Source organism: Pseudonaja textilis, chromosome 3, assembly GCF_049901715.1.
Source record: "Pseudonaja textilis isolate UNSWEBS1 chromosome 3, rPseTex1.2, whole genome shotgun sequence".
In the NCBI taxonomy this organism is placed as follows: Eukaryota; Metazoa; Chordata; class Lepidosauria; order Squamata; family Elapidae; genus Pseudonaja; species Pseudonaja textilis.
Window position 1 is genome coordinate 179,807,634 of NC_141992.1, and position 26,868 is coordinate 179,834,501.

At 36.6% G+C, this 26,868-nt stretch overlaps 1 protein-coding gene across 1 annotated transcript in view; it reads right to left on the reverse strand.

Annotated features, from left to right (window-relative positions):
- The window catches only part of RSPO2 (R-spondin 2), a 117,830-nt gene that overhangs the window by 26,914 nt on the left and 64,048 nt on the right, over positions 1-26,868 (reverse strand). The window contains exons 2-4 of the mRNA XM_026703696.2: positions 20,479-20,667; positions 11,539-11,682; positions 8,001-8,189 (exon numbers count right to left, since the gene is read on the reverse strand). Coding sequence (XP_026559481.2) covers positions 8,001-8,189; positions 11,539-11,682; positions 20,479-20,667 — 522 coding nt within the window. The remainder of the gene's footprint in view (positions 1-8,000; positions 8,190-11,538; positions 11,683-20,478; positions 20,668-26,868) is intronic.

Consider the following 26,868-nt stretch of genomic DNA (forward strand, 5'->3'; position numbering starts at 1 on the left):
GTGCACAGGGTTGTTTGTAAAAACAATACTCTTTCAGTTTAATGCAGAAATTTGAACCCATTAAGAGCAAAATGAAAAACAGAAAGGAATCCTTAATGTCAGATGTAATCATTCCAAATGTCAAATCTATGCTTTAAACAACTATATCTGTACAAACCTGGGAAGCTTTAAATATGTAGGAGATTAAGGGTGTAAAGGAAATGGTTGTTTCCTTTGGTCAAAGTATATGGGAATGTTGGAGTTGGTTGGCTAATAAATTCAAACAAGCAAACAAAAGTTATAATCCTTTCATAGAATTAAACAAGATTCTCAGTTATTTTCAATTATTAGAAACAGAAATAAAAAATAGAATCTTCATTAGAATATGGGCTAACAAAGATGAAGTATTGAAAATCTGAACTGACTTCATCCTATAAATATTCCATATAACTGCAGAACTCATTAGGGTTTGGGGCACATATTTTTCATTCCCTTACCTGAAGTTTAGCAATATTTCCTGTAAACAATTTCATAGACCAGGTATGCCCAACCTTTTGGCTTGTATAAGCCACATGAGTGAAGAGGAATTGTCTTGTCCACATATAAAATGTACAGTATAGCTAATGTATATAAACACATATAATGATGTTAAAAAGTTATAATCTTGTGGGGCCACATTACTAGCAGTCCAAGGCTAGATGTGGCCCACAGGTTGGACATACCTCTCATAGATCAAAATACAACTTTTTATGAAGACTGTGCAAGATTTAGATTCTAAAACCACAGACCCCCTAATTAAAGACCCTAGACATAAATAATGCTTTTTAGGCCCATTCTGTCCTCAAATTGTCACATTCCTAACAGTGAACTCATTCAGTCCTAATTCAGCTAGTGACTCTCAGGACTGAGAAGTGTTTATATTATTACACCCAAGAAACCTATATTGTTTTGCTTTTCATAAAAATGATTGCCATTTCAAGTTACTATGTGGCAGAGATAGTTGGCATTTTTCACCACTAGGTTTATTTAGAATTCTAAGAGCATGCTATAAGTACTCTTTAAAAAGTGGGAAGCCTACTACTCTGGGGGGAAAAAAACCTCAGATAAAAATATTACAAAATACACAAAATTGAATAACCTTGTTTATAAATTGCAATGTTACTAATTTAAAGCATAGTATGCTTAGGATTGAGATTACTTTTGTGAAGGACAGTGATGACTGAGCAAAGCATAAATATGACTAGTTTGAAAACCTAGTTGTCCAGGGACAAAGTTATTGTCAAGAACCAAAGCAGTCATTGGGGCTATTTCTCTTTTTCCATTTTTTTCCAAAGCAGATTACTCTAAAATTGAATCCAAAATTGATTCAGTAACAAACTAAGAATCTTCCTTTAACAGTCACTGCTATTGTTATAGACAAGTTCTTAGTTTTTACAATGCATTAAAGACATCAACATATTGCAGCATCTTCCTGTCCTTGGGTACTTTAACAGGGTTGACCTGGTACATGGATGGATGGACCAGGAAATTCCCAAGCAAGATTAGGAAGTTGAAAAAGCATGCCATAAAAATAAACATTGAGCCATTTCCCTATTGCTGCCAAGAAAATTGCATGGATATGACTTGTGGTTCCCGGGAGTTGAGTTCTATTCAAAGGGAATTTTAATGTATTAGAGTAGGTGCCATTGCTTCTTTTTAAGTTTCTGGATTCTTCATATCAGAGAACATGCAACTGTATGGAACTTTCCTAATGATTTCTGAACCATGTTATTCATGCTCCTACAATATATCAATCATCTGCATGCATCAACTTGTCCTGGTATTTACAGTTAAGAAATACTTAATATACTTAGCTACTCTTTGCCGTAAAGAGTCCAAATTGATGTACAAAGTTGTGGACAAACTTTGCTTCTAATCCTAAAAACACAATAAAAGAAAAGAAAAAGAAAACCCACAAAAATGCCTGCCCCAGGACAGGTTCTAGGCATGTTTAGATTGAGGAACCTAGAACTCTTTCTGTCAAACTGCCCCAGGCACAGAGTTTGGGGGCAAAACTCTCATTACTCTTCATGCACTGAAGGAATGCAGGGAAGAAGTATTTAAAAAGGGGGGGGGGGGCTAGAGAACTTTGAAAAAAGGATTGGTGAAATTGGCTTGACTGCCTGATGGATGACTTTCATTTTGACATAAATAATATTCTTGCTCAAGCTACCAAATACTTTCGTTACTTTGCTACACACTTTTACAAGGATGTCAACTCCCAGCTGGGGTGATGAGGCTGTTCTCCCGGTGACTCAACTCCTTCTTATCCAACTGGATGTAGAGAAAAGTGATAGATGATGATGTATAACCACACCCAGTATTCTACTTTGATAAAACTTTATATGAAACTCATATGAAAAATCAGTAATGATTTTGAGGTGAAGATTTATAGTCTGTCACTCTAATCCATCTTTGCTTTCTTTACGATTGCTAGCAAGTCAGTGTCTAGACCAGACCTATCAAACTCATGGCTTGTGGGCCGGATATGTCACACTCTTGCCACACTCACACCTGGTTGAGTGAAGGGGGGAAAAGTCACGATACATCATGTCCTGATGATGTGAAAATGCGACTTTGACACCCCTGGTCTAGGCACTCAAGTCTAGTAACTGTCCACTGGAATGAGGCAGCCAATATGTTCATGTTTTAATCTGTAGTCTTCCAGAACTCCTAGATCATTCTCACAAATACTACAGCCAAACCAGGTATCACCTATCTTGTTTCTGCATATATGATTCTTGCTATCCAAACACAGATGTCTACATTTCTCAACTGAATTATACTTTATTGGATAAGGTCCAATATTCAAACCATAGACTTCTTAGGTGCTTAGGTGCTCTGCTCAGCTTTGGGTTATCTGCAAACCTAATGAGCATCTATTCTAAACCTCCAGCTAAGTCATTGTTGAAGAAGTTGAAGAACACTAGATCCAAGACACAGGATTTCTCCTGCCATGTGGACACAGAATTATTAAGAACATGTGCTGGATTCATCAGCTGTGACCATCAGATTTGATAAAATTGTTCCAATTTATTGAAGAGGAGGCTATAGTCAAACTTTATCAAACACCTTGAAATCTAAGTAAAGCACATCTACAGTGTTCCTTTGGTCTACTAACTATATATAAAAAAGAGATAGTTCAGTAAAATTTGTCTTCCATGACCTGTAACAAACCTATGTTGAGTTCGATCAATGACCTTGTTTCTTTCGAACTGTTTGCAAGGATTCTTTTTCCAGGATTTTTTCAGATACTTACCAATCTGCGGTTTTGTTCTTTTGTGTTTTGTTTTGGTTTTGGTTTTGGCTCACTCAGCTTTTTATCTTTTCCTTTTTTGAAGATGGAAACAACATTAGCTCTTCTCTAATCTTCTGATACTTCTGATTTTCAAATATTACAGTCAGTGATTTTAAGATCATATACTACCAATCATCTTTAGTACCTTTAGTATGAGTATGTTCTCTCTTCAGTTCTTTACCTATGTTGACTGTATTTCTGTTGTATCCTCTACAACAGGGGTCCCCAACCACCAGGCCATGGACTGGTACCAGTCTGTGGAACATTTCCTACCGGGGTGCCGGTTTGCTGGGTGAACAAGATGGTTCGCCATCTTGTTTGGTGAGAAAGTGCTTCCGGGTGAGCTTTTCCGGTTGGAAAGCGGCATTTGGGTCCTGAAGGAATCCTCGCGCCTTAGTCTCATTGAAGGGGGGTGGCTTCGAACAAAACTAAGGCACGAGGATTCTTTCAGCACTCAAGGCAAGGTGAGCCGAGCGACCGTTGTGAAGCTGTCCCGAAGCGAAGTCCATCAACAAAGGTACAAAGAAGGAGTTGAAGGTGGTGGGGAAAAGCAGAGGATGGCTGGCTGGTCGCTCGGCTTGCCTTGCCTTGTCATGCATGCTGATGCTGGTACCGGGCTGCAGATCATTCTGTGATGCCGGTACCGGGCCGTGGCACAAAAAAGGTTGGGGGCCACTGCTCTACAATGTCACCTTTCCCAGGTTCGATCACATGTGTTAATGTGAAAATGCAAGATACAAAATGGAAATTAAACAGCTCAAGCTTCTCTTTGCTGTTTGTCACCATTTCATCATATTCTCTAGCCAACAGACTAATTAATATTCACTTGGATAGCAGAAGTATTGCATAAACTGGCCACTGCTACAGAGGCTACCACAAAGCAGATGATTATTCTTCAGCTGTTTTATTAGCATGTCATATTTGATATTTCACACTTTGCAAAACAGAGTAGTCCAATCCAAACCATAAAGTATCATCTATTGGAAAAGCAAAGAGGGTTTTGTGCTAGCTCTAAATCAAAAAAAGCTGAAATTTTTCAAAACAGTAAAAGCTGAAGAATTAACACAGCTAAGCTATGAATCTCATTAAAGTGTTTTCCTTCCCCCAAAAATCCCTCAAGTAGTATTTAATTTTATTAATTACAAATCACCAAATCATCATGTTTTCCTCTATTATTTGAGGCACCATTCCAAAATATGTAAGCCTGGAGATATTTAAAATTCAATTAACTGAAAAAGCAGTTGAAAAAATAACATTTTTTTCCTTATGCCTGTGACTAAGGCAATGTTCTTCAACTTAGTGTCTTCTAGAAATAGAAAATTGAATACATCCAAAAACAACCAAGCTCAGAAAAGTTGTCATTATGTAATCCAAACTAACTCATTTAGGTATCTTCTAGCACTGATTAGAAATATTGTTCTGAGTAGAAAATGAACCACATATAATTGATTTGATGTTGTGTGGGTTGTTTTGGGTAGAAAATGGACCACATATAATTGATTTGATGTTGTTCTGTTGGTGGAACATTTGTTCCACCAACAGAAGGGAAAAGAACTGTCATATGTTGTTAAGTAACATTATAAAAACATATTGCAAAATAATATGGATTCAATAGAGAACAAAGAAAACATATTTTGTTAGCACTGAAAACTCAAATTGTATGTTAGACAAGGGAAATACTTCAACATTTCACTTTATGAATCGGCATGTCCTTATTAGCTTCAGGAGTTATTTTAGCCTGAGGAATTGTGTGGTTCATTAATAATCTGTACTAATCCAAGTAGAACTATTACTTCAGAAAACCACAGGCGAAAAGTGTTATGAGGCAAAATTTCATTGAAAAATCCAAGCAAAAGAAGAACTAGATCCAAAATCAGAATGAATTTCCATATCAACTGTGTTCTGCTTTCTTTAAAAAAATGATATGTAAATGAACATATCAAGCAAAATTAAAACTAAGAGAAATCCAGGTTGAGACCATCCATTTGTGTTTTATCTGCACACAAGAAAACATATCAGGCTAAACGTGGCTACTAGGTGCATACTGGAAGACCTGGAATATTTCAAAATGACATCTCTGAATCTCAGATAAAAGTTTTGAACTTTATATGCAGAGGTGGTATTCAGCCAGTTCTGGCAGGTTCTGGAGAACAGGTAGTGGAAATTTTGAGTAGTTAGGAGAACCGGTAAATACCACCTCTGGTTGGCCCTGCTCCCTGTCTATTCTCTGCCTCCCGAGACACAGCTGATTGGTTGGATCTTCTTTTGTTTCCTGCATAGGAGAATGGAGCTGGAAAGTAGGTTAGTGGGATGGCGAGGGAATGGAGATTTTGCAGTATATTCTTCCCGTCATGCCCACCAAGCCATGCCACACCCACCAAGCCATGCCATGCCCACCAAGCCACGCCCACAGAACTGGTACTAAAAATTTTTGAATACCACCATTGTTTCTTAAGCAATCTCCAAGTCAATATTCTCTCCTTCCCACTTTTTTTGTGTCTTTTCACTTCTATTTCTATTTTTATCAACCTGTTATTGGCAGTGGACATACCACCCTTATTTCCTTCCTGGATTGCTTGGACTGGACCCACCTATCAAGTAGTTTGCATGTCAGAGGAAAGAGAAACCAGTTGAAAAATAGGAAAGAAAATACTGGGATTTTTTTTTTAAAGTTTGCTTAATACTAAATTGAAAATCCAAGCAAATCCATAAAGCCATTAGTAAATTTAATAGTTGACTACTTCAGATTTCCAGTTTGATTCTTCAAGATTCTCCCGAGAATAATAAAATGAAAAAAGGCATTTGCAAGTATAATACCATGCATAAAAACAAAAGGGATACTATAAACCATTTTAATCCACATTCAAGTATGTCTGATTGCTCAGTTACAGGATCAAAGAAAAAAACCATTCCTCCTGCATGGAGCTAAATAAATGGGTCCTAGTGTGTTAAAGCAGACCACATAAAGTGTACCGACGAAATATAAACAAAACAAACTGAAATAGAAAGCATATGTCATAATGCACATTTGACCCCATTCCCTCTATTTCCTGGTTTTGGTTTAATCCATCCCACTTTATTAGTGCCTTTGGTTACATAAACTAATACTTATATTGCACGTTGCTATGAGTTTATAAAATTAAGAATATTAGGAAGTTTTTTAAAAACCCTCATTTTTAACAAAATACTTCTCTCTCTTAATCCTTCAGTATTTCCTCTGTAATTAACAAGAATGAGCAGAGATCGAAAGAGGTGGTTAATTTTATAAAGTTTTAAAAAAACATCCAGTCAAATCATAATTAATTATAGAAGGCAGCAAAATATAGGAACAATCTATCCCTGACCACAAATGGGCTACAAAAGTATGTCAGCTGACTATTAAATCATATTGCATTAAAAAGCTGTCCAATTAAATCTACAAAACGCTATGTAAGTTTTCCTGTTTCTCCAGGTGGGTTGGCCTGCAGATCATCCATTTCCAAACCAACAAAGCTATGCAGAAGTATAATAAAATCCATCTGGTGGGCGCCATCTTGGGGAAAGTTGCTGCACATAATAACTTGGAAGCAAGTGTCACTGAATTCATAGTACTTCTGCTCACACGGATATAGATTTGGGCTGTAATATGACTTGCAGTTTATAGACCTTTCTTGCCAAAGTTGTTAAGTGAATCCTTACAGTTGTAAAATTAGTAACCTGGTTGTTAAGTGAATCTAGATTCCCCATTGACTTTGACTTGGCTTGTCAGAAGGTCGATCACATGGCCCTGGGACATTGGAACTGCCATAAATATGACTCAGTTGCCAATCATCTGTATTTTGATCAGGTGACCATGGGGATGCTGCAATGGTCATAAAAGTGAAAAATGGTGATAAGTCACTTTTTTCAGTGTTGTTGTAACTTTGAACGGTCACTAAATGAAACTGTTGTAAGTCGAGGACTACCTATATTAGCAAAACCTGGTCCTACATTACTACAGAACAAGATTCTATGTAGGATGCTTCAAAATTCCATTCCTTTGCTCTACCTCTTCTGATATAGTCTGCGTTTCAGCATTTGTGTATTAAGAGAAAAGTACTTGATTTAAAATAAAGAAATAAAGGAAAAACACTCAATATCTCATACTTAAAAAAACTTTAAAAACTCATACTTAAAAAACCATACTCTGAATGGTTTGTCAATTGCACAGTGGCAGATAGGAAAGCACTCCAGGGAGTTAATGTCATTGCCCAGAAGATCATTGGTTGCCCTCTCCCCTCTTTGGAAGAACTTTATAGCTCCTGCTGTCTTAAGAAAGTTCAAAACATTCCCAAAGATCCATCTCATCCCGGGAACCCTTTTTTTTCAACTATTACCATCTGGCAGATGGTACAGAATAATAAAAACAAGGACAAATAGGCTGAAAAACAGCTTCTATCCCAGGGCAGTAGCTCTTTTGAATTCTGCTGTATAGTGCAGTGTTGGTGCAATGTCAGGGGTTTTTGGTTCAATGTGTGGTGGGTGAAGGATGTGTGTTTGTGTTTATTTTCATGGTGATGGTCATGATGTGCACTGAAGATGGTGTTTGATTTCATTGTACAAGGTGCAATGACAATAAAGTTAACTAACTAACTAACTTAAGTAAGGCCAGCTTTAGTCAGAAATAAGTGCTTACAATATTCATTTGAACATTTAGGATCCTTACCTCCTGGGCAGTGTCTCAAGGCCATTTTACATCTTCTGGACTCTGCAATGGTGGGACATGGTATCGTGTCTTTTGCCGGCCTTTTTACAATTTGCCTCGTTCTCGTTTCCAAGCCCCACTTAAATCCACAGGTCTTGTTATTTGTGCTGCAAACTGCCCACTCACTCCAGGGGCCCACTTGACAACCTTCTGGAAAAAACAACATACACACCAGTTAGTATTCTTGTCTTCTAACATTTGAACCCTCCAGAATATAGGACCCTGGGCAGGGGTGGGCTTCAAAAATGTTAGCAAAGAGTTCTCTGCCAGGTTGGTGGGTGGGCGTGACCAAGGTGGGGGTGGCCTAGTCAGTCTCCTGCACCACAGCCGGTGGGAGCATTTTTGCCCTCCCCAGGCTCTGGAGGCTTCCCTTGAGCTTCCAGGAAGGCAAACACAGACTCCCCCGACTCTGGAGGCTCTCTGGAAGCTGGAAACGGGCCCATTTCTGGTCTTCCCAAACTTCCAGGAGGCCCGTTTTTTGCCCTCCCCAAGCCTCCACGCGTGCCCTGCACTTACCTGCATCCAAAATGGGCCCCATGGGGACTCCTGGGAGGGGAGGGGTGGGCAGGACCAGCCAGGTATGGGATTTGGGGGTTCTCCAAGCTGCACAGAATCTTAGCTAGAGGCTCTCCCAAACCCCTGCAAACCCCCAGCAACCCATCCCTGACCGGGGGGGGGGAATTAAAACATGGAAAATTTTAATTAGGTTTACTCCCTAGCTCAGGGCTGTGAAACTTGCGGCCCGCGGGCCAGATTTGTCACACACTGGCCATGCCCATGGCCATTTTAGCGAAGGGGGGAAAGGTTGTGATACATCACGTGACGCTGCTGTGATGATGCGAGTTTGACACCCCTGCCCTAGCTAATGAAGAATCCACGAGAATTTGAAAGCTTATGTATTATTTATTAATATCTGGATAGGCTTAAAATTGATTGCTTAAAGAAAACAGGAAATACAGCCAAAATATAATTCAAATTATTCAGATTAACTAAAACAACTCATCTTATCATCAGTCATACTTCATGTGAATATTTTAAAGCACTAGAGTAGAAAAATTCTAGAATTAATTGTACTGAGCTATTCTGATTAATTGATTTCCAAGTCTTTACTTGAAAGCCTTGGGAAAAGTTAGATGCAACTTGTGGAAATTCAAAGAAGGATATAGTTGATGCAAAGATAATTTATATGCCACAATTCTTCTATTTCAAATCATAGAAAATGAAAAATAAAATTGAACACTAAAGATCTTCATATACTTTGGGCAAACATTACATTTCAGCCATGCTTGCTAACTAATGTTAGGTACTAAAGTCTGTTATGTAATTTTCCAATTTTCTCAAAAACTTGCAGCCAAAAAAGGCACTTAATAACCATTATCACCAATAAAATCTAGACAGGATTCAGTTAGTATAGTGAACATTTATATGGAATGTATTAACATATACAAAATACTTTTCTAGCCACCTCTAGATGACTTCCTAATAAAGATTTAATATAGTTTACTGTTTCCACAAATCATAGCTTAATAACAAAGAAGATTGTTTTATAGTAACCCATAGTATCTTAAATTGTGAGCCAATTTGTTGTGGTGGTAAAAAGCTCTGGGATATAAACCAGGAGGTGATAAATCCTAGCTTCACCTTAGTGACAACATCAGCTGTGTGACCTTGGCCAGTCACTTCTCTCAGCCGCAAGAAGACAGGAATGGCAAGCCATTTGTGAAAAATACTGCCAAGAAAACTGCAGGGAATTGTTGCCAGGAGTCAAAACTGACTTGTAGGACCAAAATGTTTCTTAAATTGCACAGTAACCAAAAACAGGAGTGTCCAAAAGTCTTCAGAGCATCCTTATGATTTATTTGGAGAAATGCCATCAGGTTTCAGAAACAGATATTTCCCTGGGACCCATTATTCTAGATTTATTAACAGTCGGATGAATTGCGCTGCTTTAACTTTATTATAGCACATTAGCCATCTCCATTTAGCTTATGCACTGAGCAATAGCCAACATTTTAGTGCAGTGATGTAATGGATAAACTTGTAAACCTACGTCAAACTATTAAAAGATAATTATTTTACTTAAATACACAGACAGTTGCACATACCAACATGTTTGTCAATAATTCAAATAATGCAAAATAAAAAAATTGTAATTCTGATATCCTTGCCACCACTGCTTGAAGATGATCTACCATTATATCAATGGTTGATGTACTTTGTCTGTGCAGCAAACACACAACGTGTAACATACTCCAGGATTATATGTGATTACATTTGCAGAGGGAAAGGAAACTAGTAGAGAATTTATGCACCTAAGACAAATTCCTTGTGTCCAATCACACTTGACCAATAAAGAATTCTATTCTATGCCATGCCATGCCATGCCATGCCATTCTAATATGTAAGTGAAGATGTCCTGCTGGCAGTTGAGAAGGCTGTTCTGAGACTTCTTCTCATGTGAATACTATTTTTATAGTAAACAGATTTATAGAAAATGGGTGATATCAGCTGTGGTCAATGAAACATTGATATTTTGCAGATACAGGTAGTCTTTGTTTAATGGCGGCCTTAGACAGCAACCATTCACAATTGTGAATGTAACAACAGAGGTGAAAACGTAACTTCACAACCAATGCCTGCATTTACAAGAAGAAGCAGCCTTCAGTATAAAACTGACTAAGATCTGGTCAGTTTCATGCAACAGCTGAAATGCAGAAGGGTTCTAATCAACTAATTAATAAGCTTGTTAACTAGCAGTTAGCCGTTTTAGAGGAGAAAGGCATTGTGAGAAAAGTAGCTTGGGAAAAGATATATTGTTTACGAATTCTCTTTGAGGTGATTTAAAAAAAAAGGGAAAAAAAATAGCCAGGTACAGAAGTTTATCTGAATGAAACAGTAGCAATCAGCAATCTTTGCACTCTTCTCTCCCCCCGCTCCCTCCTTCTTTCCTTCTCTCCCTCCCTCCCTCTTCCCCTCCCCGCTTTCTCTGTCATATCGTTCGTTTAGTGACTGTGTCACTCAAACACTATTTCACAAAAATCAGTTACAGACACTAAACAAGAACTTCTTATAAATAGAATCAGGATACATATAAACAGTCTCTATAATTTAATCAGATACAGAAAATATAATAGATTCAAAACGTTATATATGTTAGGATGCAGGGTTAGACAAAACAGAACAGAACAAAACAAAACAGGACACACAAGGAATTGGTCTTCGGTGCATAACATATAAACAGAAAGTAATAGGTCATAGATCATAAATCATAGTTACTATCATTAATCATAAGTTACAAACAGCAACTGATAAATCATAAGAAACCAATAGGAGAAGATAGTAGAGAAGATGAGAAAAGATGAGAAATGAGACAGTGCTGTGGGAATTAAGTGCTCAGCAGAGTGATGGCACAGGGGAAAAAAACTACCTTTGCGTTTATGTTTTGGCATAATGTAATCCAAGAAGGACAATATAACACAAATCATGTCTAAGTACTCACCCACACATTCCATAGCTTCATCTAAATGGACAAAACCATCGGGGCATTCTCCAAAGCAACGGCCTCGGTAGAGATATAAGCCAGGTTTGCATTTAGTGCAAAAATCTCGACTAAAACAAGAATCACAGTTCTCTATTCTGCATCCTAAAGAGAAAAAATACATTGCATTTGAGTTTGGTAGCTTATGAAACAATATAATGCCAGAAGGGAGCAAGATGCGAATACTCAGTTGTAGTCCCTCAAATTATAATCATAGGACAATTCTCGGGATCTTCAACTTTAAGCCAGGCCAAGGGAATTCTGGGATTTAAGAATTCCCAAACATATAGGACAGTGTTTTATCAAACTTGGCAACTTTAAGATGACTGGCCTTCAACTCTCAGAATTCCCTAGCCAGTATGCTAGGGAATTCTGGAAGCTGCTAGCTGTGGAAATCTGAAGTTGAAGTCCATGCTTCTTAAAGTTGCCAAGAAATACTGAGTTAGAACATCCGATTGGAGAAGACTGATGGATTGAATGCTTTAGCCAGATTTCCCATTTCCAAATGACTTGAATAACACTGAAGTTTGCCCAACTCATAAGAGGTTACATGACTTTTAAATAAGTGCGGCAGCTCCTCCAGATTTATTTTACCCTAGAATAAATGCACAGATGGTTCACACATTTCAGATCATATGTGTGGAACAAATATCTTATTCCCTTTCTCATAGATAGCCTTCTATAAACATTTCATGCACACCTCACATGGATGCATGGTTGGGTTTTTTTTAAAACCCATGAACATCAATTGATCTTTTTAAATCATCCATATGCAGAATATATGTAGACATTTATAAACAAAGGGGTTGGGAGGAAGAGTTAACCCTTTCCTGAATGCAGTTGTCACAATATGGATCAGGCAACTTGCTCTTAAATATAGGTGAATACACAGTGTGTTGCAAGGGATGCGGTCGCTCAGTGGCTCAGATGCTGAGCTTGTCGATCAGAAAGGTCGGCAGTTCGGCAGTCTGAATCCCTAGCATCACATAATGGAATGAGCTCCCGTTACTTGTCCCAGCTTCTGCCAACCTAGCAGTTCGAAAGCATGTAAAAATAGGGACCACTCTGGTGGAGTTAACAGCGTTCCGTATACCTTTGGCATTTAGTCATGCCAGCCACATGACCACGGAGGTGTCTTCGAACAGCACTGGCTCTTCGGCCTTGTAGGAGACGAGCACCGTCCCCTAGAGCTATGTGCGAGGGAAACCTTTACCTTTACAGTAAGTTGTTGTTTCCTAACCTGTTTTGTTGTTTTAACTTTTGTAATTTGAGAAAGATTTATTGCTCCATGTTGCTATATCCCATTTTAACTTTACTTTTAAAGTGAAGCATATTGCCAAAATTTTATAGAAACAGGCTCAATGTAAATCAGAAAGGGTTGTCTATAATGTCCATTGTACAAATTATGTACTTTTGCCTTAGTCTGTTGAGGTTAAAATATTTAAAAATTTTAAATTCCATTTTGTTGAATGGGATGAAGAGAATATGGAGGCAAAAACTGATAAAATTTGTAGACTAAATACAGGATTTTTTAGAGGGAGGAGGAGGAGGTGACAAAAAAAAGACAAGAGGTTGGGTTTTGCAGCAAGACTGAAGATCCATGTGTGATGGTGCTTAAAGAAATTCAAATTGAAATATTGTATAAGATAAAAGAGTACTTCTTTTTGTTGGTTGGACAGAAAGGACCTCTGGTTTGAAAGAGGGGTCAAAGAGGCCATCTTTGTCAAAATTGAAAAGCCCTCTCTCAACCGAGGGGGGAGGAATATGACATCGACATCGTCTATCTTCAGTCTACAACACAGTCCTTTCAACAGTTCCAAAAAGGCTCCATACCCATTTGCATTACTTAGGTGACCCTGAGGATACAGTCCAAGGGGCCTTAATGACTCGCTAAAAGAATGCAGATTACCAGCTTTCTGCAAGGAGAATAATCCTTCCATTCCCCACCATCCAGTCAGAGCTGAAGAAGCTTCTTGGATAAGAAGCAAAGCTTCTTCAAAGAAAAACAAGGAAGACCAATTGCCTCTTTAAAAAAACCACCTTTGAGACATCCTTTTTAAGAATAGGTATGATTTGGATTTCAAAGAATTTGGCTATTAAGGGGAAATAAAACATAATTATCAACACATTTGGGGTTCATAATCCCATGAGTTTGGTTTATAAAAGAATATCTAGTTCTTTTAGGTGGAGATTAATGAAAGTTTTTGTCAGAAGTTAGCAGATAACAATAGCAAATTCTCAAAAGAAGATGCAAGAGAAAAAAACAAACTTTTTTCAGATGAGATAAAATTTAAAAAAGAATTAAAGAAATTTTCAGGTAACATACTGTAAGTATTTCTCAGCAAATTAAGGTTATACAATGATGGCTGTTAACAGTATGAGAAATGGAAATAAAAATGTATTCTGTAATGCAAAAGAAAACTGAGTTTGTACACGAGCCAAAGAAGTGGCAAGCATATAAAATACAAAAAGGAAATGTTATTGAAAGTACAATAGAGAGATGGTATACTAATGGATAATGTGGCTATGCAAAAAAGCATTTCAGAAATATTATTCCAATTTGTCTAAAGGACAAGATATTTCTCTGAAGAAATAAAATGAATATTTAAAGAAACAAAATTTACTGAGGATTACAACCATTTTATCTGATAGGTTGAAAATAGTTTGCAAAAATTTATCCCTGAGCAACAATGTAGATTTATGGCCCTCATCACAAGGGGCAATTTATAGACAAGAAATAATACACATACACAAATAACTAAAATATCACATTATACTAGAATTTTGCCAAGAGGAATACAAAATAAAATCAAGAGAACAATTGGTGGCAGAAGGATATAGTTACCAATGGTTTTCTTATTTACAGTTACCAGAAAGAATTAAAATAAACAAAAGAGTTTATGGTACTGAACGTGGTAAAACTAAGTTTGAAGTAGAATTGTGTACAAATGATGAACATGTGATTGCTGAAATGTATAAACGTTTACTGAAAAATGAAACAGAAGAACAAGTGAAAGAATGTTTTATAAAGTGGGCTAAAAACTGTGGTTACAAACATAGAGATTGAACAAGGGGAAAACATGTGGCTGAAAGGATTTAAATTTGAACCGTTATCATCTTAAAGAAAACGTTTATCAAATGTTGTACCATTGATATATAGCACCGCAGAAATTGTCTAGAATGTATAAAGGCATTTCAAACTGATATTAGAAATGTAAACAAAAAGAGTCATTTTATCATGATTTGTGGAGCTAAACAACTTTGGATGCAAATACAAACATTGATTTAGAAGATTTTAAAGATTTTAAAGACTTCCTCTTGAGGCTGATGGACAACAGTTGGGAAAAAGCCATGGAAATTTGTTTTTGTATATAAATACAGCAGTGAGATTATTACATGTGCAAAGATGGAAAAAATTGGCAATAACTACAATGGATAAATGTTTGGTGAAAATGATAGAACGTTCTGGGATGACCAAGTGGGCTTGTCTGATTAGAGAAAAGATAGTATCTATATTTATTGCTAACTGGAAACCTCTTGTGGAGATTCGTATGCATAAAACAGAAAAAAATGAATGTAAGGTTTTGATAGTTTTTCTTTTACTTTTTCTTTCCTTCTTACATTTATTTTATTTGTTTGTTTGTTTGTTTGTCAAACATGTACAAGATAACAAGTATAGGTACTGTATAAATGTAAACATGAACAAAGAAAGTAAATATAGATAAATGGGGACAGTAAGACAGGGACAGTACATACACTTATGCACGCCCCATTAAGGACCTTTTAAGAATGGAGTGAGGTCCACGGTAGAAAATTTGAGGTTGAAGCTGTGAGGGGTTGAGGCTGTAACAATGAAGTTGGGTAGGATGTTCCAGATGTTGACCACTCTGTTGCTGAAGTCATATTTTCTGCAATCGAGTTTGGAATGGTTTACCTTGAGTTTGTATTTGTTGTTTGCCCATATATTATTGTGATTGAAGCTGAAGAAGTCATTGACGGGCAAGATGTTATAGCAAACAATTTTGTGAACTATGCTTAGATCGGACCGCAGGCGGTGCAGTTCCAGATTGTCCAAGCCCAAAATTTCAAGCCTGGAGGCATAGGGAATACTATTGTGAGTAGAGGAGTAGAGTACTCTTCTCGAGAAATACCTCTGAACTAGCTTAATCGTGTTAATGTCCAATATACAGTATGGGTTCCAGGCAGACGACCTGTCTTCAAGAATTGGTCTGGCAAAGGTTCTGTATGCCCTAGTTTGCAATTCAATGTTACCGGATAAGTTGTTTCGTAAAATAAGGTTAACAACTCTTAAAGCCTTTTTGGTAATGCTGTTATAGTGAGCTCTGGGGCTTAGATCATTTGAGATGAGTACTCCTAGGTCCTTGACAGAGTCAGGGTTGCCTACAAGATCATTTCCGCCCAACTTGTATTTGATGTTCTGATTTTTATTGCCAATGTGTAGGACAGAGATTTATTAGTTAAAATTTGGAGTTGCCAATTACGTGACCATACTGACACATAGTCAAGGTTTCTTTGCAGGGCCGCAGCATTGTCAGTGGTGTTAAATAATTTTACGTCATCAGCAAAGAGGATGCAGCTGCTTTTAATATGATCGTGTAGGACATTGATGTAAAGCAGAAAGAGTGTGGGTCTTAAAACGCTGCCTTCGGGGACACCACTGTGAACTGGTGCTGGATTTGATAGGGCCCTCCCTTTGTTGCCCGTTTGACAGGAATGCAGCTGTCCACTTGTGCAGGAATCCGGAAATGCCATAAGAACTTAGTTTCAACAGTAGTTTGTCATGCACTACTGAATCAAAGGCTTTGCAGAAGTCTATGTAGATTGCATCTATTGCTTTACCCTGGTCAAGAAGTGTGGTCCAAATGTTTCTGCAGTGTAATAGTTGTAGATTACAGGACAACTTTTTCCTGAAACCAAACTGCTTGTTAGAAAGCAGGCTGTCTCTAAGTGGAGGGTGATGGATTCGTTAATAATTGATTCCATTACTTTATAGGTGATGCAGCATAAAGAGATTGGTCTGTAATTTTCTACTAGACTAGGGTCTCCATTTTTAAAAATAGGTATGACTGTGGCTAATGACCATAAATTGGGCAAGGAGCTCATTCTGAAAGATATCTCGTAGTTTGTGCATAGACATTCAGCTAGAGTAGCGACAAGCTTTTTCAAGAAGTAGGCACATAATTCATCCATTATCCATGTCTTTCCTTCTTACAGTTTGTATGTGTTTGTGTGTTCTTTTTTCTTCCTTATTAATTTGTACATATGGACACTAATAAGTTGTGTATGTGCAAAAGAATATCAGTAAATGTGTAGATGAATGTTATCAAAATTGATTTTGCATGCTGATTAGGAAATAGGGTTTAAAATTAGGTTTTCCAATGTTTCCATAAACCAATGTCATCAGTGAAGATTTCAGACAGTTATGAACAAAGAGCATATAGGCATAGACATAATTATTTGGTTTGTGAATAAACATGATTTATTGATAGGAGGCTATTGCATAAAAACTTGACCATAATTTGTTAGTGCAATCGTATGTAAGGTAACAAAGGTCTCATCCTTTTAAGTTTAATGGGACATATTTCCATGTAGACAAAGGTAGGACTGCAGAACACATTTATTCAAATGGATAACTTTCATAAGACTTGTTTCAGCGTTTAAGGAATTTCATTCAAAATAATCCAAACATTTGACATTATGATGCCATATTTATGGGTAATGTTCGAACCAAGATATTCATACAACTACATATTTGTCACTACGATTTGACAATCTGCCCAATTTACCCAGGAGTTAGCAAACTTAAACTCTTAGACTTTAACTTTCTTGAAATTAATTTATGGTCATATTGCACTATAATGTGGCATTTCTCAGTTTTGTTATATACTTTTAAATTTGTATTTAAAAATAAAAGCTCATGCCTGGGAAAGGCTTTCCTAAGCTACCATTTTAATGCAATGGAAAATGCTTTATTGTATTCATTAGATTCCATGTAGAAAGCATGGACAATGGAAATGATGTAAAAAGTAATTCTCCAGATATTCCGGCTGGTTTCAACTATCAGTAATAATACAAGCCAGAACAAATGCTTTTTAATTTAGATCATGCCAGAAGTAAATAGCCAATTCTTAAAGTTGCTGTTGCCAGTAATAGATTGATTTTTTAAAAAAAAAAATAGTCTCTAATGTTGTACTTTGCATGTACATTCAAATAATGTATATAAGCATACCTATATCTAGGAATCATTAATTAGTTTAAATACAGAGCTCTCCACTTTTAGAGAATATGTGAGCAATTGTATATGATCAGGGACACTGATTATTGCAGAATGTAAACAAAGGAGATTTACACTCAAACTAGATATGTTCTTTGACCAATTGCCTTGACCCTATTATTTATTCAAGGAAAAAAAGAACACTTTCTAATCTAAAGATGATGTATATAGCCCTGGCACATCCATTTTTTTTTCATAGGAAAAAACTCTTGTGAGGTAGATCCAGGTGAGAAAGAATGAATGACCTAATAGTATTATATGTAATAGCACCTTCAGGGCAAATATTTTTACCACTGGCTAAGTGGGCATGGCTAGGTGGGCATGGTCATGTGACTGGATGGGCATGGCTTCTTCTTTTTTTGCAGCACCCCCTCCCACTCCTTTTTTTGCCTCCTGGGCCTCAGGAAAGCCTCCTGGGAGCCGGTTTTTGCTTCCAGAAGGCTTCCCTGAGGCCCAGGAGGCAAAAAACGGAGCATGCACACACACCCCACGCGCCCTCCCTTTTTGTCTCATGGGCCTCAAGGAAGCACCCACCATGCATCCCTTTTTGCCTCCTGGGCATCAGGGAAGCCTTCTGGGTGAAGCAGTAAGACAGCAAGAGGAATCCCGGCACAGCTGATCATTGGAACAGCTGATCATTGGGAGGAAAAAGGAAAGAAAAAAGAAAAAAGAAAATACCGGCTCAGCCGAACGGTAGCATTTTTTTTACTACCAGTTTGCCCAAACCGTGCTGAACCGGTAGAATAACACCACTGCTGCAGGGGTATATTAAATGTGGAGAGGAAGAAGGGTTTAACTTTTCAGCTTCTGGCATGAATTATAAATAAATTGTTCCAGTAGGGAAGAAATTAAAAAAAAAAAGGCAAAAGAAGTTACAGCTGAGCCTTGAGATCATCTAGGCAGCATCTTGCCACCCCCAGTTAGAAAGTTAAACTGATTAATACTATGACGGAGGTATTTGGAAAAACATGATTATACAGTAGATTGGAAAGTCAGAAGTTATCCCAGAATGCAATAACAAACTATTTCAATATATTCAGAACTAAATGGATATGCCCATTTAAGTCTCCAGGAATTGAGCTTGGAAAGCAATTTGTCAGCTAAACCTTCTATGGAGGTGAAGTATGGCTTGGGGTTCCTTCCCAGATGCCTCAATACTCTAAATCAGGGCTGTCAAACTCGAGGCCTGCAGGCCATGCCCCCTCCATGAGTCTGACACTCTCATTCTAAATACTATGCAGTTGCATATACACAATTATCAATGATATATGATAGAGGTAGACAATAGACAAAATACAATAGATAGGTGATAGGAGACAGATGGACGGATAGGTAGGTAGGTAGGTAGATTGTAGATAAAAAATGGTGCCCCCAACAGGATTGATGTCAAGCTGGCCATGCCCATCCCAGCCACACCCATCCCAGGCCCCCAAGGTCAAACACAACCCTAATGCAGCTCTCAATGAAATCGAGTTTGACACCCCTGCTATATTCTTTAAGCAAATACACTGATAAAAATTCAGCCTTCTATAATCATTAAACAAACCAAAAAAGCCCCTCATCATTTCTGGTGGACAATTTCAAAATTTAAATATTTGACCTGTTCATTCCCTTATCTTGCTAAGAAATTAATGATTTCATTCATATAGTCGTTAAGAATGAAAACTGAAAAAGGGCTAATTTTAAAAATGTCTAGTATACCTAATATTATATTTGCAAATTTGCATTTTTTTCATTATTACTAATGAATGTACAAAAAGAAGAAAAATTAAACAGTGGAAAGTTTTCTACTCCACCTCACTGATTCAACCACATGTATCAAACATCTAAATCAAAACCCAGGGAAATCCTTTAATTAGACTCAAATTCTCATAAATATAAATATTAGAAATATTGTTCTATGTTACGATGTCTAAAGTCATACAACAGAAGAAATACAAGATGATTTTATAAGTTTAATTAAAGCAGAATTGGGATAAGCTTTGTTGACTTTTTTACTTCCTTGATAGGTTCCAAGCCCCAACAGAAGTTTGAACGAAGAAAGAAACTGATTAAAAAGCAAACAAAAACATAATGTAAGGAAAAGGAGAAAAAACGCAACTAAGCATTTTAGCAACAGAGACAAATAGTAACACAACTTTAAGAAGAATATTTTATTTTTAAAAAATGAAACATTCTGTAATTAGTAGAGAGTGAAAAAAAACCAGATATTAAATATTCCCTAAGCTTTCTTTGGCATATACTGTAGGTATCGTCCTGCATTTTCACAAATATAAAATTGTCTTAAATTCCTATATTAAGTCTAAATTGAATCCAGAGAGATTAAAATCAGAGAGATTTCATGGATATTTTACTGACACAATCCAACAAACTTTCAAGTATTAATAGTTACAACAAGTTATTTAAAAATATATAGTTAGAGAAATGCCAAACACTTGTGGGTATTTGGCTGAAATCCTATGGACATTTTCTTTGTATTTGAATTAGATGCACTTTACTGTTGTAATAATATATGAATTTCAGTTTTATGTACACAATCATTTTCAGAATGAAGTCATAAGTGAGAGAATTTTAGACTTCAAAACATTAAGCAGCAAAAAACTTACTTGAACATCTGTTCATGTCTGGGGCTCGAAGACCATAATACCCCAATGGGCAGGAATTCAAGCATTCCCCATATTGTCTCATTCCCTCTCTTCGTAGAAAGAAGAACAACTTATGTTGACATCTGATGCATCCATTGTCTTTTGAGCAAGACAAACAACCCTTGCAAATTGGATTTGGCCCATAGTTTGCTGTGATTTTTGTTTCCGGAAAGAGAAAAAAGAAGGGAAGAAAAATGATAATATTAAAGCATAATATTAACCATGTAAAGAATAATCATATAACATCATTCATTTTTTTTAACAACAAACAAATAAAGAAACATTGAGCAGAGAGGGTATATTTATTATTAAATATTTTATAAATTTTCTCTCACTGTTTTAATATAACATGGAAGCAACACGTTGCAAATGGGTATTTAGGCTGTCAGATCCAAGTCCCTTTTCAATTAAAACCTCTACAACAAAATTTGATTGATGAAATTCTTTTGTTGAAAAATTCATGCGGAATGTAGTAGAAATATTATTCCCATGATGTATTTGTTAAGCCTCAGTTTTCATTAGCCTTTTCTGTAGCAACCTTCTTATATTCGGTTTGCATTCAGCTATTGCTCCAAATCATTGCCCTTCCCACTACTAAATTTATTTCTCTTAAAACTTGACACAACTCTCTCTTCCAGTTTGGGTTTCTTCGGCGACAGACCGAAATCCGGGATCGTGCACGGTTTCGATCTGTGCTCGCCGCTGGAGCACCCTGATCCTTTGGATTCAGGGCTGAAGCCATCCCGTAAAGATGGTGAAGAGGGGGGAGATTGCTAGCCAAGTGGAGGGAAGCCTCATCTCTCCTCCTTGTCTGGCCTAAACTCCCCTTCCTGAAGGCGGTTGCAGCAGTGGTCAGAAATGGCCACCTCAAAGAAGAACCCGACTGGATAAGATTGTGCAGGAGGAAGACAAAGAGGAAAGGAGGACCAACCAGGATAAACAACAAAGAACATCTAAGCAAGGTACCCTGAATCTAAAAGTACTTAGAGGGATACTTCTGAAAGAAGACTTTTAAGCGGCGAAGGAGAGAGAAAAGGAAGTCAAAACCCCCTTTTTTTAAACCTTTATATTGACAATTACAAATGATATGGAAAGAAATCTATATTAATTTACTTTGACGCTAATAGGCAACTTTAAGCTGAAATTTAATTGTCAAAAGGTGTCGGGCTTCATAAAACAACTCTCCCGACAGCATTGAAGATTAAAGGCTTGAAGGAGATGAAACAACAACAAACATTCCTACCAGATGATGTCTGCACACTGACTAGTTTAGATTGATGAGGGGGGAATACAAACACTTCATTACATACCCACAATCAGCAATGCAGCATTAACAAAGAGGAACATCATACTAATAAATTCATAAAGACAGCTTTTGGAAGGGTGGGTAAATAAATCAAGAGAGAGCAACTGCAGGAACGGGAGGAGTAAGGGGTAGTTGGGAATCGTGGCTTAGTTAGTATGCGATGTAGACCATAGAATTATAGTGTTAATAGGGTAATTGGGACACGAGTGCAGGGCGGAGACAGACAGCGATTAGGTGGGTGGAGTGAAGGGATAAATTACACTGAAAGATGATTGATTTCAGTGCTAACCTTGTTCAGTTTAACTGTGCTTGCCGGTTACTGTACTAGGAACAATAAAAAAAAAAGAATACAAACCTATCTGTCTGCAGTTTCTTACCTAGGATTCACAGAACCACGGCTAAGAAAAGGAAAAGAAGGATTTTTTTCCTTGGTCATATTAAATCCCTAAAAAGGAGAAGAGTGGAGGCAAAAGGGTGGAACTTGGAATAATGGAAAAATGGAGTGCCACCTGGAAAAATAAAGAGGATTAACAGTGAAACTTTGAAAAGATTCCTGAGGATACATTGTAACTGAAACCTTATTAAAAGATACAGTAACCCACGGAAAGGAAACGTAAAGGAAAGAAACAAGAAGGAACAGTCTAGGATCATTTGGTGATATAAAAAAAAAAGTCTTTGGCATTGGTCTTTTCTTTCTTCTTCTGTTTTTACTTAAAGTCAATTGGGTGGTTATTCAAAAGTGTTTAAAATGGCATTACTCCTGGGGAATTGAAGATGAGTCTTAAAAAACAGAAAGAAGATGCAGAAAGGGGAGGAAGAACCTTTGGCTTCGTATTTGAATTTCTTGAAATGGAGATCCTGAACTATGAAAAGCAAAAGGAAAAGCTTCAAGAGCAAGAAGAAGGGCGGGACAAAGAAGAAGCCATTTTCAAATAATGCAAAGTGTGGTAATAAGGGGGAAAGGGGGGAAAGGAGTTAAAAGTTTGAGATTAAAGGGAACAGCCAAAAAGAAAAATAGTCTGAAAAGGAAGTATAACAACAAGGAGAAGCAGAAAAGAAAATCACAGAAGGGAAAATTAGAGAGAGAAGGGTATAAAAAAGGGGATGAGAAAAATGGGGGGAAGATAGAAAGGGAAAGAACTCATGAGGGACAAAAGCAGGAAATAAAGAAAAAGGGGAAATGTACTAGGATTAAAGGAATTTGCTCAGCTGGAAAACACAGAGACAATGGCTAAATTAAGTTAAAAGTGAGGATTCTGCAAAGGTACAAAAGATAGTGTTATGACAGTAGAATACTGTAATGAGTTAGAAATGAAATAAGTAAATAATCTATGAGATAAAACTGTATTGTTATGTATTTATAAAATGAGATAATCATAAAAGAAAATTAAGAGAAGTAAAGGGAGAAATAGTGAGAAGTTGGAGAACGAGTAATGTGATATGAAATTGAATATATAAGATGAATATGCATATGAAATTCTGTCGTATGGAAATGTGATAACCAGGAACCATGCTGTACTCAAATAAAATGTTTTATTTGTTTTGTTAACACTCAATAAAACTTTATTTTAAAAAAACTTGACACAACTCTCTTGTTTTCAATTTTATTTTCATAAAATTGTAAACTATCATGGTATCCTCTATACACTGGCTAACCATTTCTTCCACTTTTCATTCAAGTCATTAATAAAAATGTCCAAAAGTATAGAACATTTCTATAAGCCGGTCACTATAACTTTTCACATACAACTAAGCCCACTTTTAACTTGCTTCGCTACAATAAAAAGTGTGTGTGTGTGTGTGTGTGTGTGTATAGAGACACACAAATAAATGCTCTACTTAAATTCTTCAAATTATATAACAAGAACGGATAAAAGACAGATCAAGAATCAATTCAGTGAACTTCAAGCAATCTGTTTAGGTCTCCAATTATATTATTTGAGAAAGGAAAGAGCACATTAACTCCTGTGACCATTATTAAACAGAGTGTTGAAATGTATCATTCTTCGGAGGACATCCTATTAGATCCAGTATTTGTCAAACTTTGAACAGTGCTCTTAATTATCTCTCCGTCAGGTTCAAAAGATATGAAAGATACAACTGAAATTATGTGAAGCTACATTTAATATTCTTGTTAATTTTTTCATTGGACTGTATGCCTAACTTTGCCATCCTTTGAGTTCAATTCTACAAAAATGCGTTACTTGGTAACAAAGTTAAAGATCAGTTTTTAGTTAAAAGTTAAAGCTCTGATTTTTTACTCTGAAATGGGCTGGTCCTAAAGTCTAAGGACTGGCCTGCCTTCAGAAAGTACACTTGATTAGTGTTAAACTTGATAAGAGTTGCTTATAATTTTCTTTTTGTTGGAATGATGTAACTCAGGAGTTGCAACATCAACTCTCATAGTTTTGTTAGGGCCTATTTTTGTTGAATGTCACACTATCAACTAGATTCTTAATATAAGTCTGTGATGCTTGCTATATGTTAAAGCATGTAAGTTCTTCTTGGTTATAATAACCAGTGTTTGGTAGTTCTTAAGATATAAGTAAGGGTATGGGCTATATTACCTGGAAGGAGCAATCTACACCTGAAATGCAGTACTGGATTAAAAGAGCCACGTTGAATTAATCTTTTTCCAGCAAAGAGGCAAAGACAAGTTTGCTCAAAGGTTTTGGAATTGCCTGTTTATGAAATGTAATTTCCAGACCTTTTCTTACTTTTGTAACATAATTTCCAGACCTTTTCTTTCTTTTTTTCCATTTTTTAATTGTTATGTTTATCCACGATGAGGTTGCGTCAATTCCTTCTTGCAGTTGTATTTCTACCTCTCTTTTGTTCATTAGTAAAATAAAACAAACTTCTAAGACTAAAAGTTTCAAAGACACATCGTTCCCACTTCTTGGAAAAAGAACCAATCAGAAAACAACACTACAAATTGCCTGCTAAGCCATCTTATAAATCAACATATCTTATAACCACACCCATGCAGACATTATACCACAGTGAATTAACTACTCTTATAAACTCCTTTATTATCTGATCGTGTTATCCAAAATGTTATTAATTCAACCAGCCTACCTTTCTGTACAGCTTATGTACAGTTTATGATGATATTTTATTCCGGTTCAACTTAGCTAACAAGGGTCAGCTACACCACTGGTGGCAATCCTCTGGTTTTATAGGCGAGACTTTCCTGCTATCACATTTTGATTATTATACCTTCTATATGAAACCATGTGTTTTGTTGATGAATATAAACCTTTTCTTAAAGGCTATTTACTCTTTCCTAAAGCAGGAGGATGTAATATAGCAATAGCACTTAGACATATGTATCACTCCATAGCACTTTACAGCACTCTCTAAGTGGTTTACAACGTCAGCATGTTGTCCCCAACCATTTGGGTCCATTTTACAGACCTTGGAAGGATGGAAGCTGAGTCAACCTCAAGCTATTTAGAATCAAACTCCTGGCTGTGGGTAGAGTTCGCCTACAATACTGCATTATAATCAGTGTGCCATCACAGCTATCACTCGTACTGCCATCACAAATGATAAGAGTTTCTATTCTACAGAATAGGGAGCTTTCTGTATTTCTACTTTTAATGATTTATCCAAAATGGATAATACCTTTGCTGATTAAGTGAATAGTGATTTCCATGGTGTATGATATATAAAGTTAGAAGACCCGATGTACAGAGCCTAAAAACAACAACATAAAATGAATAATTAAAAAGCATCTGGCACCTCTGAAATTACCCATCCAGTGGATTGGTGATTATGTTGATTTTGTGTTCTTTCATTTTCTCATTTTTCCGAACCTGCCAAATTTGAGTGATACACCTTCAAGTATTTTCTTTTTATAAAACCCCGTACTACAATTTGCATGTAACTTGGTGCCTAACATTCCAAACCAAGCCATTTTATCAATTTTGCCTATAAATATATCTTTGCAAAGGAATAAGAAAAAAATAAATCTATTTATACCATATGTTCACAAATGTTTGAATTCTGTCCCAGTTCATGTTTTGCCCTGCTACCTGCTAACTATTTCACAAAGCTGAGACAAGTGCACATCATTAGTAATGCACTAAATTGGTTTGTATATTTTTAATACATGTATAAAACAGAAAAAAAATGGCATTGAGCCCAAATATCTTACTTTAGCAAAGCTGTATCTTAGCATTATTAACATAGTAGTATTTACATATGAAAGACCTTTAAGTACAAAAGCAAATCTAAAGATAAGATTTTTTTTTTTAGAATACTGCTCATATATTTATTGATTTGTTTGCATGTCTGAGTGTGGTGCAAGACAGAGAATACAAATTATGTCCATTTTAATCTGGAAACACTTGCCTTTAGTTGTTCAAGTTTTTGAATAAGCAAGACAAGTGGGGAGAGAATCAGGTTTATCTCACATACTAGGAAATACCTGTTATCCTAGATTATTAAATCAATGGGGGAAAAACATGGGTTTTCTCAATGTGATTATCAAAAACATTATATCATGATGCCTTTCCCCATACCTGCTCTATTCGGGGGAGGGGAAAAGCCATTATTTCTGCACTTCCCTTTTTTTAATTCCTTCTTAGTTCAAAGTATTTCACCAGTATCAAAAGTCAGATAGATGGAAATCACTTTGAAACACCCATCCTTTTCACTCCAAGTGTAATTATTATTGCTTTGAAGCCAAATGTTGTGAATCTATAATATATGTGCTTTCCCTCCCTGCTTTGGAACCATCTTCCTTTTGAACTCCTTATTTCTCTAGTAGCAGTGTAAGTACAGAATGAGAATAGTCTATAATTACTAAGAAAAGGGAAGGGAAACCCCTTGCGATATTAAACACTCCCCCACCCCCTGCAAAAAAGCGTCCTTGAGAACATATGCTATTTACACTTCACAGTTCAGTCCAAACACGCAGGACTCAAAAGGTTCAAAATTTGAAAAACATGGGCTTTTCAGTACAGGCAAGCTGTTTCCTAAGCACCTATTTCCTAAAGGAAACAAGGGTCATGTCAACTTTATTTATCGTTCCTACAAAT